Source organism: Pseudophryne corroboree, chromosome 2 (genome assembly GCF_028390025.1).
Source record: "Pseudophryne corroboree isolate aPseCor3 chromosome 2, aPseCor3.hap2, whole genome shotgun sequence".
Taxonomy (NCBI): Eukaryota; Metazoa; Chordata; class Amphibia; order Anura; family Myobatrachidae; genus Pseudophryne; species Pseudophryne corroboree.
Genome location: NC_086445.1, coordinates 598,344,536 through 598,362,194, shown reverse-complemented (window position 1 = coordinate 598,362,194; position 17,659 = coordinate 598,344,536). Strand labels below are relative to the sequence as shown.

The following is a 17,659-nucleotide window of genomic DNA, read 5'->3' as shown; positions in this document are numbered from 1 at the left end:
GGAACGAGGCAGGGCTGCCCTCTGTCCCCGACTCTGTTTGCCATTGCTATTGAGCCACTAGCATGTTTGATTAGGGCAACTCGGGATGTTGTGGGTATTAGGGTTGGCGCAAGAGAGGACAGGATAGCGTTATACGCTGATGACCTGTTGCTCTTTGTGGACGACTACGTTTCCTCCTTACCTAAACTCCTTGACTTAATAACGGACTATGGACGATTCTCCGGGCTCAAAATTAACTGGGATAAATCCACCATTACTCCACTTAGAGGCCCGGTCACGGAAGCCTCAGTGATCCAAACCCCCCTTAAATGGGTAGAGTCTTTCAAATACCTAGGTATATGGGTATCGAATGACCCTTGTACCTATGTTTCCCTTAATATCATGCCGCAGATGAGGTATCTTCGCTCGAAGGTCAGGGTTTGGGGGTCCTTGCCCCTCACTGTTACTGGCAGGGTCAATTTGGTAAAAATGGTATATTTGCCAAAACTCCTTTATGTTCTCCAGCAATCCCCTATATATATTAACTTGAAGACATTTAGACAGATTGACAGTTTGCTCTCTTCTTTAATATGGGCCAGCAGGAGAGCACGGTTGAGACTTGACGTCCTTTCCAGGCCGAAAGTTCTGGGAGGCTTAGCTCTCCCTATATTTCGATTTTATTATTATGCTGCGCAGTTGGTACATATATGGGAGTGGGTGAATGCCCCGGATGCTCTCACTATACACTCACAAATGCTTTTGCAGGTCTACCCTGCCGGCACTCCATTACAGATGCTTCTTTGTGGGAACCCTAACTTGTCCAAGATCCCTATAATAAGACAGGCCGTCCTCATATGGAAACAGGTACATGTCATCCTACTAGGCCAGGGTATTGACCCTGATACTCCTCTGGACAATGCCCTTGGCTTCCCAGAATTGGCTTCGCTGCGGACTGGGGCGGTGTGGGGGAGGTGGGGAGTGACGTCCCTGGGACACTTATATAACGATGGTATACTGAGGTCCTTCCTGCAGCTTCAACAGGATTACAGTATACCCTCTTCACATTTCTACAGATACCTGCAGCTGCGACATGCACTTAACGCACAATTTCCCGATACTCCTCCAATGATTGCTGACTCCCCGGTCAAGTCTCTCCTGCAGTCCCTGGGAAGCGGGCATTTGGTGTCCAACATTTATACAAGCATGCTTCGGTCTCACTACTCTGACCCGTTGTCCCTTCTCAGGAACAAGTGGGAATCTGACTTGGGTGCCATCTCTGATGAGATCTGGGAGGGTGCTTTATGTTCTCCACGATTATCCACTACCACCACTAGATATCAACAAATCCAACTGTTTATAATACACAGAGTATATATGACGCCGGTGCGTTTGCGACACATAGGGGGTACCAACTCCTCCAGATGTCCTAAGTGCGATAGTCTGGACGCAGACTTTTGGCACATTATCTGGCTATGTCCTAAGGTAGCCGTATTCTGGTCGGGTGTTGCTGACGCCCTGATGTCAACGGGTATTCCCTCGTCTGTATGCTCCCCGACGACATGTGTATTATCTGCTGTGGAGGAGGATGCCCTGGACCCCCCTGCCAAACGATATGTAATTAATCTGTGTGGCCTAGCTAAGGTGTGTATTGCCAGGCTTTGGCTAGCCAAGGATGCGCCCACACTACGGTCCTGGGTCTCACTTGTAAATGATACGGCCTCTCATGAGAAATATGTATACTTAGCTAGGAAAGCGGAGAAAAAATATCAGGACCTGTGGGGTAGATGGCTTGAGTCCCCGCTCTCTGGGACCCGGGGCGTCTGAGCACCCGCTACTGAGGGCTACATGTCCCCTGGCGCCCGCGGTTAGCCATTCCCGTGCCAGTGCTATAGCTCTGTGTTCAGCTCAATATTTATGATGTTGCCATAGACGACCATGTACAGCATAAATTGTTCTGTAAGCTTCATGTTAACATGTGATATTGCTTATAACTTTTCATTTATGTCTCGGATTGTAAGCCTGCACCTGTTTACTGTGATAACTGTGTTGACTGGTCCCTACTGGACATGGGAATCTGCGCATTCCCTGGGTTGGGGATCTGTTGTGGGTTTGTGTTGTTTTTTCTTTGTAATTTTGTTTAATGGAAAACAGAAAATCAATAAAAAAGTATTGAATTAAAAAAAAAGAAGTGTTCATTGCATTTTGTTAATTGATACAAATAAACTAAGTGAATGAACAGAAGAGAAATATAAATCAAATCAGTATTTGTTGTGACATCCCTTTGCCTTCAAAACAGCATCAATAGTTTAAGGTACATTTGCATATCGTTTTTTGGACCAACTCTGCAGAGAGGTTGTTCCAAACATCTTGGAGGACTAACCACAGATATTCTGAGGATGTAGGCTTGCTCAGATCCTTTTGTCTCTTCATGTAACCCCAGACAGACTCGATGTTGAGCTCAGGGATATTTGGGGACCATATCATCACTTCCCAGACTCCTTGTTCTTCTTTATGCTGGATAGTTTTTTTTGTGTGTTTTTTTAAACTGAAGTATTTTTATTAAAGATACAGAAAACTGAAGATAGTTCTTAATGACACTGGCTGTATGTTTGGGGTTGTTGTCCTGCTGCAGAATACATTTGGAGGCAATGTCATTAATAACTATCTTCAGCGTAAAGAACAAGGAGTCCTGGAAGTGATAATGTCCTCCAAATAGCACTGATCTCAACTTCGAGTCTGTCTGGTATTACATGAATAGACAGAAGGATTTGAGCAAGCCTACATCCACAGAAGATCTGTGGTTAGTTCTCCAAGATGTCTGGAACAACCTCATTGCAGAGTTGCTCCAAAAAATAGGATTTTAATTACCTACCGGTAAATCCTTTTCTCGTAGTCCGTAGAGGATGCTGGGGTTATACTAGTACCATGGGGTATAGACGGGTCCCTTGGGAGCCATGGGCACTTTAAGAGTTTAATAGTGTGGGCTGGCTCCTCCTTCTATGCCCCTCCTACCAGACTCAGTCTAGAAACTGTGCCCGAGGAGACGGACATATTTCTAGAGAAGGAAATACACAGATAGTGGTGAGATTCACACCAGCTGACACAACAAAAGGAAAGCCAAGCTAACCAAACTGAAACGATTCAGCAATGACTGAACCAAAAATACTTAACCAAGTAACAATGCAGGAAAACGAAGCACTGGGCGGGCGCCCAGCATCCCCTGCGGACTACGAGAAAATTATTTACCGGTAGGTAATTAAAATCCTATTTTCTCTTACGTCCTAGAGGATGCTGGGGTTCCATTTAGTACCATGGGGATGTACCAAAGCTCCCAGTACGGGAGGGAGAGTGCTGAGGTTCCTGCCGAACTGACTGACCAAACTGTAGGTCCTCAGCGGCCAAAGTATCAAACTTGTAGAACTTAGCAAACGTGTTCGACTCTGACCAAGTAGCTGCTCGGCAAAGCTGTAAAGCCGAGACACTGCGGGCAGCCGCCCAGGAAGAACCCACTTTACGAGTACAGTGGGCCTGAGCAGATTTTGGACACGGCAAGCCTGCCGTAGAATAAGCATGCTGGATAGTAAACCTGATCCAGCGGGAAATCGTCTGCTTAGAAGCAGGACACCCAACCTTGTTGGGATCATAAAAGGACAAACAGAGCGTCAGACTTCCTGTGACGAGAAGTTCTATTCACAAATATTTTCAAAGCCCTCACAACATCCAAGGACCCAAGTGTAGGCCCACATCCACACTTGCTTGCAGAAAGAGAAACCGTCCTAGTTGAAACTCCACCGTAGGAAACTTCTTGGATTCACACCAAGACACATACTTTTTCCAAATCCGATGGTAATGTTTAAACGTTACTCCCTTCCTAGCATGGATCAGAGTAGGAATGACCTTGTTCAGAATGCCCTTCTGAGCCAAGATCTGGCGTTCAACCTCCATGCTGTCTTGAGAGGCGAACGGCCCCCGTTGAAGAAGGTCCTCGCAAAGAGGAAGAGGCCTCGGATCCTCCAGCAGTAATTCCAGAAGATCCGCGTACCAAGGCCTCCTTGGCCAGTCCGGAGCAATGAGGATCGCCTGAACTCTTGTTCTTTTTATTAGTTTGAGAATCCTTGGGATGTGTGGAAGTGGAGGGAACACATACACTGACTGGAACACCCACGGAGTTACTAGGGCGTGGGTCTCTCGACCTGGAACAGTACCTCCGAAGCTTCTTGTTGAGGCGGGAGGCCATCATGTCTATTTGAGGTACACCCCATTGACTTGTTACCTCTGTGAACCCCTCCGAGTGGAGGCCTCTGCTTAGGAAGTCCGCTTCCCAGTTGTCCACTCCCGGAATCAAGATTGTCAACAGCGCCACCGCATGCTTTTCTGCCCAGAGGTGGATTCTTGTTACCTCCGACATTGCCGCTCTGCTCTTCGTTCCGCCCTGTCGGTTTATGTAGGACACTGCCGTTACATTGTCCGACTGAACCTGAATGGCCTGATCTTGCCGATGTGTCGCTTGTAGAAGGCCGTTGTATACGGCCCTTAGTTCCAGAATGTTTATCGGAAGGATGGATTCCAGTTTTCCCCTTGGGTGACTGCTCCCCAACCTCTGAGACTTGCATCCGTGGTTAGAAGGATCCAGTTCTGAATCCTGAACCTGCGGCCTTCAAGAAGGTGAGAAGCTTGTAGCCACCGATCCCGACCATTTGTCCAGGAGATCCAGTTGGAAGGACCTTGCATGAAATCTTCCGTACTGTAGAGCCTCGTAGGAGGCTACCATCTTCCCCAGAAGGCGAATGCACTGATGAACCGATACCCGGCCAGGCTTCAGGACATCCTGGACCATTGATTGGATCACCAATGCTTTCTCCACCGGTAGAAAGACCTTCTGCACTTCCGTGTTGAGTATCATCTCCAGGAAGGGCAGTCTCCTTGTCGGCTCCAAATGTGACTTTGGAAGGTTCAGGATCCACCCATGATCCGGTAGTAGTCGAGAGAGCAATAGTCTGTAACGGTCTCTCCCTGGAAGATGCTTTTATCAGCGATCGTCCAGATAGGGAATTATGTTCACTCCCTGCTTGCAGAGGAGTAGCATCATCTCTGCCATGACCTTGGTGAACACCCTCGGTGCTGTGGCGAGGCCAAATGGCAGCGCCTGGAATGGATAGTGACAGTCCAGCAGCGCAAATCTTAGATAAGCCTGGTGAGGCGGCCAGATCGGAATGTGAAGGTACACATCCTTGGTATCCAGGGATACCAGGAATTCCCCCTCCTCCAGACCTGAGATCACCGCTCTCAGAGACTCCATCTTCAATTTGAATTCCCTCAAGTAGGGGTTCAATGACTTTAGATTTAATATCGGCCTTACCAAACCGTCCGGTTTCGGTACCAGAAACAGGTTTGAGTAATAACCCTTGTGTTTTTAGTGAGGTGGAACTGGAACAATTACATTTGTTTGAACCAATTTTTTAATGACTTACTATAGGATAGCACTTTCTGTCAGCAAAGCTGGTAAGCCTGATTTCAAGAAACTGTGAGGTGGGAGCACTTGAAACTCCAGTTTGTACCCCTGGGTAACAATATCTTTTACCCAGGGGTCTAGGCATGATGACGCCCAGACGTGACTGAAATTCATTAGTCTCGCTCCCACCTGCCCGATCTCCAGGCTGGGAGGTCCACCGTCATGCTGAAGACTTTTCTGGAAGCAGAACCTGGTTTCTGGTCCCAAGAACCTGTTGGTGCAGGTTTTCTGGATTTTCCCCGACCACCTCTAAAGAAAGTGGAAGTGGTTTTGGATTTTCTAACTTTCGCAGTCCGAAAGGACTGCAGTGTAGACGTAGGATAAGATTTCCTAGGTGGTGGCGCTGCTGAGGGAAGAAAGGTTGACTTACCTGCAGTTGCCGTGGAGATCCATGCATCCAGTACGTCCCCAAACAGAGCCTGACCTGTGAAGGGTAGGTTCTCCACACTTTTCTTGGATTTTGCATCCGCAGTCTATTGGCGTAGCCAGAGTCCTCTGTGTGCCAAGACTGCCATGGAAGTAGCCCTTGCATTCAGCATGCCAAGGTCCTTCATGGCCTCCACCATGAAACCCGCAGAATCCTGTATGTGACGCAAAAACAATTCAAATGTCACTCCTATCCATAGTATAAGTCTTCTAGTAACGTGCCTGATCACTTTACTAAAGCTTTAGAAATCCACGCACAACCAATAGTGGGTCTTAAAGCTACGTCAGTAGCTGTGTAGAGTGATTTGAGCATAGTGTCAATCTTGCAGTCAGCCGGCTCTATTAAAGCGGTTGAACCAGGGACAGGTAAAACCACCTTCTTTGACAATCTAGACACAGAAGCATCTACAATAGGGGGGTTTTCCCACTTTTTTTCTGTCCTCTTCAGGGAAAGGGAAAGCAATAAGAACCCTTTTTGGGATCTGGAATTTTTTTCTCTGGGTTTTCCAAACAGAGTTTAACTCCGTAGAAGCCGGGAAGGTAAGCAAGGATTTCTTACTTTCTGTAAAATAAGATTCCTCTACCTGCTCAGGTACCTTCTCAGTAATATGTAAAATGTCCCTAATGGCTTCAATCATTAGTTGCACCTCCTTAGCAAGTGATGCATCCCCCCCCTTGCATATCCCCATCACCGTACCCTGTATCAGAGTCGGTATCAGTGTCAGCTTGCATTATCTGGGCAAGTGTTCGTTTTTGTGGGTACGTAGGGGGGTTATTAGACGAAGCAGCGGGGGCTGAGTATGTCAAACCCTCCACAGATTTTCTCAAAAACTGCGTTTCTTTCTCATAATATGACCACCTTGTTGAAATCTGGGATATCATTCCCCTTAAAGAATCCATCCATGGGGGTTCGGATTCAGAAGGCTGGGAAAGCACGTTGCAGTCCTGAGTACATGGAAGAGACTCTTCAGGAGAAGATAAACACTCTGTAGCACAAGACACAGAGTCCTTAGACATGGTAATGTGAGCTATATATACACACACACACAGGAAAATGTCACAGTTTCCCCCAGAGTACCTTCAGAGAGTCACAGAGTATAATGAGCCAGCCACACAGCGCCCCAGTAGGCAGTTATTATGATAAAAGCCCAGCGCTGACCAACTAACCTTAATAGGGTAGTTAGTACTGTTACCACACTCCCCCCTGTCTATAACGCCCTGGTACTGCATAGGTATAGCTGGAGTTATCTGGAGAGCAGCGCTCCCTGTACTGTGATCTGCAGGGAGAAAATGGCGCTGGTGAGTGCTGGATCCGCTGAGAGTAAGCCCTGCCCCTTGCAATGGCGCGCGGCTTCCCGCACTAAGTTGTTTATACTGGCCTGAGGTGTTTGTTGCTAACTGCAGGGATTAGCCTGTTAGCCAAGTGACCAGTTTAGGGTGAATTGCGCTGGCTCAGGATGCCCCTCAAGCGCCAACCCAGTGTGTTGCTGAGCCTGTCGGAGCGCAGCCTGTCAGAGCTGCGCTCCCAGCCTTGTGCCGCCATTCCCGCCGGCGCTGTACTCACCACTCTTCTTTCTTCTGGCTCTGTTAGGGGGTGGCGGCCGTGCTGCGGGAGTGAGCGGTCGCCTCGTGGGCTTGCGATCAGCACCCTCAGGAGCTCAGTGTCCTGGCAGCGGAGATAGAGAACCATTAAACTTCAAGAATTGGTTCCTACTACCCCCTAAGTCCAACGAAGCAGGGAGGCTGTTGCCAGCAGCCTTCCTGTAACCTAACAAACTCAGAAAACAATAAAACTAGAAAAACTCCTAAGAGCTCCCCTAGCTGTGACTGGCTCCTCCAAGCACATTTTCTATACTGAGTCTGGTAAGAGGGGCATAGAGGGAGGAGCCAGCACACACTATTAAATCCTTAAGTGCCGCAAGAGAAATTAGACTACTACATAAAATCAATTTAAAAAAAAAGATTTTAAATAAAGAAATGTCGTCCCTTTGAAAAGTATAATCATGCATATGTACTCTGAATTACTGCCTCAATGCGGCGTGGTATGGATTCTATCAGCCTGTGGCACTGCTGAGGTGTTATGGAAGACCAGGATGCTTCAATAGCGGCCTTCAGCTCTTCTGCATTGTTCGGTCTCATGTCTCATCTTTCTCTTGGCAATGCCCCATAGATACTCTGTGGGTTTCAGGTCAGGAGAGTTTGCTGGCCAATCCAGCACAGTAATCCCACGGTCATTGAACCAGGTGTTGATACTTTTGGCAGTGTGGGCAGGTGCCAAGTCCTGATGGAAAATGAAGTCTGCATCTCCATAAAGCTTGTCTGCTGAAGGAAGCATGAAGAGCTCTAAAATGTCCTGGTAGATGGCTGCGTTGACTCTGGACTTAATAAAGCACAGTGGACCAACACCAGCAGATGACATGGCTCTCCAAATCAACACAGACTGTGGAAACTTCACACTGGACTTCAAGCATCTTGGATTGTGTGCCTCTCCATTCTTCCTCCATACTCTGGGACCTTGGTTTCCAAATGAGATGCAAAATTTGCTATCAGAAGAGAGGACTTTGGACCACTGAGCAACAGGCCAGTTCTTTTTTTTCTTTAGCCCAGGTAAGACGCTTCTGACGTCGTTTGTTCTTCAGGAGCGGCTTGACAAGAGGAATACGACATTTGAAGTCCAGGATCCATCTCTGTGTGGTGGCTCTTGATGCACTAACTCCAGCCTCAGTCCACTCCTTGTGAAGCTCCCCCACACTTTTGAATGGCCTTTTCCTGACAATCCTCTCCAGTCTCTATATGGGGCATTGCCAAGAGAAAGATGAGAGACATGAGACCGAGCAATGCAGAAGAGCTGAAGGCCGCTATTGAAGCATCCTGGTCTTCCATAACACCTCAGCAGTGCCACAGGCTGATAAAATCCATGCCACGCCGCATTGAGGTAGTAATTTATGCAAAAGGGACCCAGACTGAGTACATATGCATGATTATACTTTTCAGAGGGCAGACATTTCTGTATTTAAAATCCTTTTTTAATTGATTTTATGTAGTATTCTAATTTTCTGAGATTTTGGATTTGGGGTTTTCTTAAGCTGTAAACCACAATCAAAATGATCTACTATATGAAAGCGAAAATTTGTCCTTCTGTCTTTCTATACAAATCCACAGTTTACAAGCTATGATCGTGAAATTTTACATACGAGCGTATTAAAAATAAGAATTTACTCACCGGTAATTCTATTTCTCGTAGTCCGTAGTGGATGCTGGGGACTCCGTCAGGACCATGGGGAATAGCGGCTCCGCAGGAGACAGGGCACAAAATTTAAAAGTTTGACCACTAGGTGGTGTGTACTGGCTCCTCCCCCTATGACCCTCCTCCAAGCCTCAGTTAGGATACTGTGCCCGGACGAGCGTACACAATAAGGAAGGATTTTGAATCCCGGGTAAGACTCATACCAGCCACACCAATCACACCGTACAACTTGTGATCTGAACCCAGTTAACAGTATGATAACGTAGGAGCCTCTGAAAAGATGGCTCACAACAATAAACAACCCGATTTTTTTGTAACAATAACTATGTACAAGTATTGCAGACAATCCGCACTTGGGATGGGCGCCCAGCATCCACTACGGACTACGAGAAATAGAATTACCGGTGAGTAAATTCTTATTTTCTCTGACGTCCTAGTGGATGCTGGGGACTCCGTCAGGACCATGGGGATTATACCAAAGCTCCCAAACGGGCGGGAGAGTGCGGATGACTCTGCAGCACCGAATGAGAGAACTCCAGGTCCTCCTTAGCCAGGGTATCAAATTTGTAGAATTTTACAAACGTGTTCTCCCCTGACCACGTAGCTGCTCGGCAGAGTTGTAATGCCGAGACCCCTCGGGCAGCCGCCCAAGATGAGCCCACCTTCCTTGTGGAGTGGGCATTGACAGATTTAGGCTGTGGCAGGCCTGCCACAGAATGTGCCAGTTGAATTGTGCTACAAATCCAACGAGCAATCGTCTGCTTAGAAGCAGGAGCACCCAGCTTGTTGGGTGCATACAGTATAAACAGCGAGTCAGATTTTCTGACTCCAGCCGTCCTTGAAATATATATTTTCAATGCTCTGACAACGTCCAGCAACTTGGAATCCTCCAAATCGCTAGTAGCCGCAGGCACCACAATAGGCTGGTTCAGGTGAAACGCTGATACCACCTTAGGCAGAAAATGAGGACGCGTCCTCAATTCTGCCCTGTCCGAATGGAAAATCAGATATGGGCTTTTATACGATAAAGCCGCCAATTCCGACACTCTCCTGGCTGAAGCCAGGGCCAGTAGCATGGTTACTTTCCATGTAAGATATTTCAAATCTACCGATTTGAGTGGCTCAAACCAATGGGATTTGAGAAAATCCAAAACTACATTGAGATCCCACGGTGCCACTGGGGGCACAACCGGGGGCTGTATATGTAGTACTCCTTTTACAAAAGTCTGGACTTCAGGAACTGAAGCCAATTCTTTCTGGAAGAAAATCGACAGGGCCGAAATTTGAACCTTAAATGGACCCTAATTTGAGGCCCATAGATAATCCTGTTTGCAGGAAATGTAGGAATCGACCCAGTTGAAATTCCTCTGTCGGGGCCTTTCTGGCCTCACACCATGCAACATATTTTCTCCAAATGCGGTGATAATGTTGTGCAGTCACCTCCTTCCTGGCTTTGACCAGGGTAGGGATGACCTCTTCCGGAATGCCTTTTTCCCTTAGGATCCGGCGTTCAACCGCCATGCCGTCAAACGCAGCCGCGGTAAGTCTTGGAATAGACACGGTCTCTGCTAAAGCAGATCCCTTCTTAGAGGTAGAGGCCACGGATCTTCCGTGAGCATCTCCTGAAGTTCCGGGTACCAAGTCCTTCTTGGCCAGTCCGGAGCCACTAGTATCGTTCTTACTCCCCTTTGCCGTATAATTCTCAGTACCTTGGGTATCAGAGGCAGAGGAGGGAACACATACACTGACTGGTACACCCATGGTGTTACCAGAGCGTCCACAGCTATTGCCTGAGGGTCTCTTGACCTGGCGCAATACCGGTCCAGTTTTTTGTTGAGGCGGGGCGCCATCATGTCCACCATTGGTCTTTCCCAATGGACTACAATCATGTGGTGAACACTGCTGACAGTGCTATCACATGATTTTCCGCCCAGCGAAGAATCCTTGCAGCTTCTGCCATTGCCCTCCTGCTTCTTGTGCCGCCCTGTCTGTTTACGTGGGCGACTGCCGTGATGTTGTCCGACTGGATCAACACCGGCTGACCCTGAAGCAGAGGTTTTGCCAGGCTTAGAGCATTGTAGATTGCTCTTAGTTCCAGTATATTTATGTGAAGAGACGTTTCCAGGCTTGACCACACGCCCTGGAAGTTTCTTCCTTGTGTGACCGCTCCCCAGCCTCTCAGGCTGGCATCCGTGGTCACTAGGACCCAGTTCTGTATGCCGAATCTGCGGCCCTCTAACAGATGAGCACTCTGCAACCACCATAGCAGAGAGACCCTTGTCCTTGTCGACAATTTTATCCGCTGATGCATCTGCAGATGCGATCCGGACCATTTGTCTAGCAGATCCCACTGAAAAATTCGTGCATGGAATCTGCCGAATGGAATCGCTTCGTAAGAAGCCACCATTTTTCCCAGGACTCTTGTGCATTGATGCACAGACACTGTCCCTGGTTTTAGGAGGTTCCTGACGAGTTCGGATAACTCCCTGGCTTTCTCCTCCGGAAGAAATACCTTTTTCTGAACAGTGTCCAGAATCATCCCTAGGAACAGCAGACGTGTCGTCGGGATCAGTTGGGATTTTGGAAAATTCAGAATCCACCCGTGCTGTTGGAGCACTACTTGAGTTAGTGCTACTCCGACCTCCAGCTGTTCTCTGGATCTTGCCCTTATCAGGAGATCGTCCAAGTAAGGGATAATTAATACGCCTTCTCTTCGAAGAAGGATCATCATTTCGGCCATTACCTTGGTAAAGACCCTGGGTGCCGCGGACAATCCAAACGGCAGCGTCTGAAACTGATAATGACAGTTTTGTACCACGAACCTGAGGTACCCTTGGTGTGAAGGGCAAATTGGGACATGAAGGTAAGCATCCTTGATGTCCAAGGACACCATAAAATCCCCTTCTTCCAGATTCGCTATCACTGCTCTGAGTGACTCCATCTTGAACTTGAATCTTTGTATGTACAGGTTCAGAGATTTCAGATTTAGAATAGGTCTTACCGAGCCGTCCGGCTTCGGTACCACAAATAGCGTGGAGTAATACCCCTTTCCCTGTTGTAGAAGGGGTACCTTGATTATCACCTGCTGAGAATACAGCTTGTGAATGGCTTCCAATACCGTCGCCCTGTCTGAGGGAGACGTTGGCAAAGCAGATTTTAGGAACCGGCGAGGGGGAGACTTCTCGAATTCCAACCTGTAACCCTGAGATACTACCTGCAGGATCCAGGGGTCCACCTGCGAGTGAGCCCACTGTGCGCTGAAATTCTTGAGGCGACCCCCCACCACCCCTGAGTCCGCTTGTAAGGTCCCAGCGTCATGCTGAGGCCTTTGCAGAAGCCGGGGAGGACTTCTGTTCCTGGGAAGGGGCTGCTTGCTGCAGTCTCTTACCCTTTCCTTTGCCTCGGGGCAAATATGAATGTCCTTTTGCTCGCTTGTTCTTATAGGAACGAAAGGACTGCGGCTGAAAAGACTGCGTCTTTTTCTGCTGGGAGGGGACTTGAGGTAAAAAGGTGGACTTCCCGGCTGTTGCCGTGGCTACCAAATCCGATAGACCGACCCCAAATAATTCCTCCCCTTTATACGGCAATACTTCCATATGCCGTTTGGAATCCGCATCGCCTGACCACTGTCGTGTCCATAGACTTCTTCTGGCAGATATGGACATCGCACTTACTCTTGATGCAAGAGTGCAGATATCCCTCTGTGCATCTCGCATATAAAGGAATGCATCCTTTAATTGCTCTATAGTCAATAAAATACTGTCCCTATCCAGGGTATCAATATTTTCAGTCAGGGAATCCGACCAAGCCACCCTAGCACTGCACATCCAGGCTGAGGCGATTGCTGGTCGCAGTATAACACCAGTATGTGTGTATATACTTTTTAGAGTATTTTCCAGCCTCCTATCAGCTGGATCCTTGAGGGCGGCCGTATCAGGAGACGGTAACGCCACTTGTTTGGATAAACGTGTGAGCGCCTTGTCCACCCTAGGGGGTGTTTCCCAGCGCGCCCTAACCTCTGGCGGGAAAGGGTATAACGCCAATAACTTCTTTGAAATTACCGGTTTTTATCAGGGGTAACCCACGCTTCATCACACACGTCATTCAATTCCTCTGATTCAGGAAAAACTACAGGTAGTTTTTTCAGACCCCACATAATACCCCTTTTTGTGGTACTTGCAGTATCAGAGATATGCAAAGCCTCCTTCATTGCCGTGATCATATAACGTGTGGCCCTACTGGAAAATACGTTCGTTTCTTCACCGTCGACACTAGATTCGGTGTCCGTGTCTGGGTCTGTGTCGACCGACTGAGGCAAAGGGCGTTTTACAGCCCCTGACGGTGTTTGAGACGCCTGTACAGGTACTAACTGGTTTGCCGGTCGTCTCATGTCGTCAACCGACTTTTGCAGCGTGCTGACATTATCACGTAATTCCATAAACAAAGCCATCCATTCCGGTGTCGACTCCCTAGGGGGTGACATCACCATTACCGGCAATTGCTCCGCCTCCACACCAACATCGTCCTCATACATGTCGACACACACGTACCGACACACAGCAGACACACAGGGAATGCTCTGATAGAAGACAGGACCCCACTAGCCCTTTGGGGAGACAGAGGGAGAGTTTGCCAGCACACACCAAAGCGCTATAATTATATAGGAACAACCTTATATAAGTGTTGTTTCCTTATAGCTGCTTAAATATATATAATATCGCCAAAAAATGCCCCCCCTCTCTGTTTTTTACCCTGTTTCTGTAGTGCAGTGCAGGGGAGAGCCTGGGAGCCTTCCTAGCAGCGGAGCTGTGTAGGAAAATGGCGCTGTGTGCTGAGGAGATAGGCCCCGCCCCCTATTCCGGCGGGCTCTTCTCCCGGTTTTTCTGAGACCTGGCAGGGGTGAAATACATCCATATAGCCTCATGGACTATATGTGATGTATTCTTTTTAGCCAGAAAGGTATTAACATTGCTGCCCAGGGCGCCCCCCCCAGCGCCCTGCACCCTCAGTGACCGCCGGTGTGAAGTGTGCCTGAGCGCAATGGCGCACAGCTGCAGTGCTGTGCGCTACCTCATGAAGACTGAAAAGCCTTCAGCCGCCGGTTTCTGGACCTCTTCTTACTTCGGCATCTGCAAGGGGGTCGGCGGCGCGGCTCCGGTGACCCATCCAGGCTGTACCTGTGATCGTCCCTCTGGAGCTAGTGTCCAGTAGCCTAAGAAGCAAATCCATCCTGCACGCAGGTGAGTTCACTTCTTCTCCCCTAGGTCCCTCGTTGCAGTGAGCCTGTTGCCAGCAGGACTCACTGAAAATAATAAAACTATCAAAACTTTTACTCTAAGCAGCTCTTTATGAGAGCCACCTAGATTGCACCCTGCTCGGACGGGCACAAAAACCTAACTAAGGCTTGGAGGAGGGTCATAGGGGGAGGAGCCAGTACACACCACCTAGTGGTCAAACTTTTAAATTTTGTGCCCTGTCTCCTGCGGAGCCGCTATTCCCCATGGTCCTGACGGAGTCCCCAGCATCCACTAGGACGTCAGAGAAACACAGCCGAGGCAACTAAAACAATTTGAAATCCCTAGCACCCCTAGGGGGGGGGGGGACAGCAGCACAGAGTATATCAGCAAACAGAATAACTCCAGAATTGCTGGAGCAATGTACTAAAAACTTGGTACACATATGCCTTACAATCTCGGAATACTGTGGGGAAGACACCCCTAGTGGTGAGGCAGCAGCACTGAATATTTCAGCAGACAGCATAACTCTGGAATGCCTGGAGCAATTTACAACAAACTTGCTACACATATGACTTACAAGCTGGGAACAAACACTGTGGGGGTAACACACCACTAGCACCCATAGGGGTGGGCCAGCAGCACAGACTATATGAGGACAAGCATGATGTCAGTGATGACAGGGCTGCATGTGACAGGGCCAGTGACATGATGTGAGGAGGGAAATGGAGGTAGCACGAACCCACACACTGACCGTTATATAGTGGAAGTAGCACGGTCCCCCAGAAGCACAGAGTATATCAGGAGATGCATAATGTGCTGCGCTGTATAAGAAACTGTAAATAAATCAATAATTTCACAGGGGCACTGACATGATGTGAGGAGGGGAATGGAGGCAGCAAGAAGACACAGACAGAGTTGTATAGTGGGAAGAGCAGGGTCCCTTCTGGGAACAAAAAGGGGTCCGGCCACTACACAAAGTGCGTCAGGGAATCAAGATATGCCTATATACTAGATCTCCAACCAACGTAAATTAACAACTAACATTCTTATTTACCATCCTCATTCCGTAGCGATGCACAGGTATTCAGCTAGCTACAATGTTATTTATACTGTATATTTACATTTATTTTTGTAAACAGACATTCTTAAAAACCCGGGCAACACCGGGTACTCCAGCTAGTAGCAAATAAAAGCTTGAAATATCTCACTTTGCATGTAATGAGTCTATATATTAGTTTCACCTTTTAAGTTGAATTACTGAAATAAATGAACTTTTGCACGATATTCTGATTTTCTGAGTTTCACCTGTACCAAAGTATTGATGGTGTTTTGAAGGCAAAGGGTGGTCACACCAAATACTGTTTTGATTCAGATTTCTCTTCTGTTCATTCACTTTGCATTTTGTTAATTGATCAGAATAAACTATTAACACTTCTATATTTGAAAGCATTCTTACTTGCAGCATTTTTTCCACACCTGCCCAAAACTTTTATACAGTACTGTATATGCAAAGTTCCCATACTTTTGAAACAGAGTGGTGCCCTATGTAACCAAACATGAGATCACAACAAAAGTGAAGATCCTGTGTAAAAATACTTGAAGTTATACGAGCCTACTTCAGTTAGTGCAGATGTAAATATCATTTCAATGCTGGGAAGGACAGTGTAGGTATGTTTTGTATGCTGGACACTGTATGACCCCTCTCTGCATTGTATACTGGAAATCAGGAGGGCTGCACATTTCTTACATTAATGATTCCCAGCCAATGTGTTGGGACACATTTGTGTGTTCATACTGCTAAACTGGATGTTTCATTATTCAGAAGAGAGGTGAAAAACATTGAAGAGCTGTATATAAACACTGAAGTACATAGGTTAAGGATAGAGAAATTTAATTGGAAATTATATAAAAATTTGTGTTATTTTATGTTTATTTAAATTTTGACACAAAATTTTGGTACAGGTGCATAACACAAACATGATTCATGATACAGGTATATCACACAAAATGAATTAGATTGGGAAGCTCTAGTAATACTTAACAGGGTTTTCTACTGTAGACCTGTGTTGAATGGTGTTTGTATGAACCAGGACCAGAATGTGAGTGAGGATAAAAGTGGATATTTTCAGGGATAATTGTGAAAGTTGCATTGGGCACCTGGAACTGAGGCCCAAACACCACTCATGCAGAGTTTCCTGTATATACCAAATGCAGTGTTTATTTCTAAAGTGTACGCATCTAATATGGAAGAATACATTAGTGGGTGTTCGTGTAAGTGTCTATGGACATGTCTGTTTATTGTCAAAATTGTAAAAATATAATTTTAATAAAAAAAAAAAAAAGTGATCTGTAGTGGTGCACAAAATAAACGTCAGTCTATTAAATAGTGTTGCAGCTTTAAATATCATTGCGACACAAAATCACGTGCTATGTATGTGGAGTAATATAATGATAGGATAACACTGCATTCAGTAGCAGCTTTGCATTCTATCCTATGGCAACAAAAAATAATAATCTAAACCATAAAGAAGCCAGAAAGAAAAAGCCATGAGTTTAAAAAGTTGCAATAAGGCATGTAACAAAAGTGATCTAAATAAGTTAACCCACTTCAATAAGGTGCCCGGACACACAGATAAGAGACACACTGATTTGTGCTGTTCCATTGTGCAGAGATTGCACCAATCGATCTTTCCCTCTCTTGTTTCTAGGGCAGTGACACGCTCCTACTACAGGAATGCTGCTTGTGTTATCCTTCTCTTCGATCTCACTGCACAGAAATCCTTTGAGCATATAGAAAGTTGGTATAAGGAAGTAACAGAGCGTACTCAGCCCCAGCCTCTACTCTTCTTGCTACTGGGAACTAAAAGTGACATGCAGCAGCAGCGCAGTGTAACCCGAGAGGAGGCACAGACTTTGGCAGACTCCATAAAGGCTCCGTATCTAGAGACATCTGCAAGAACTGGCAGTAATGTTTCTGCAGCACTCTCCCTGCTATGCCGAGAGCTGCTCCGAGCTGCGACAGAAGAGAACCAGTCACCAGTGGAGCACAGCAGCGGAGGATGCTCAGTAGGGGAGGTGACAAAGGAAAGGAAGAACATACTATGTACATGTTGAGAATACAAATGAAGCCTGCAGGAGCCAGTACAGCATTACAGTAAGCACACAACTATTATGCATAGTTATCCAACGTGGCTTTCCAACTTTTTCTCCTGACACACAGTGTTTTATCTGTGATAAATCCACATAAAGATCCAGCAG

General features: G+C 47.0%; 1 protein-coding gene across 1 annotated transcript in view; it reads left to right on the top strand.

Moving 5' to 3' along the window:
• RAB42 (RAB42, member RAS oncogene family) overlaps nt 1–17,659 on the top strand; it is a 38,103-nt gene that overhangs the window by 19,427 nt on the left and 1,017 nt on the right. Inside the window, exon 2 of the mRNA XM_063954678.1 lies at nt 17,110–17,555. Coding sequence (XP_063810748.1) covers nt 17,110–17,515 — 406 coding nt within the window. The 3' untranslated portion in view covers nt 17,516–17,555. The remainder of the gene's footprint in view (nt 1–17,109; nt 17,556–17,659) is intronic.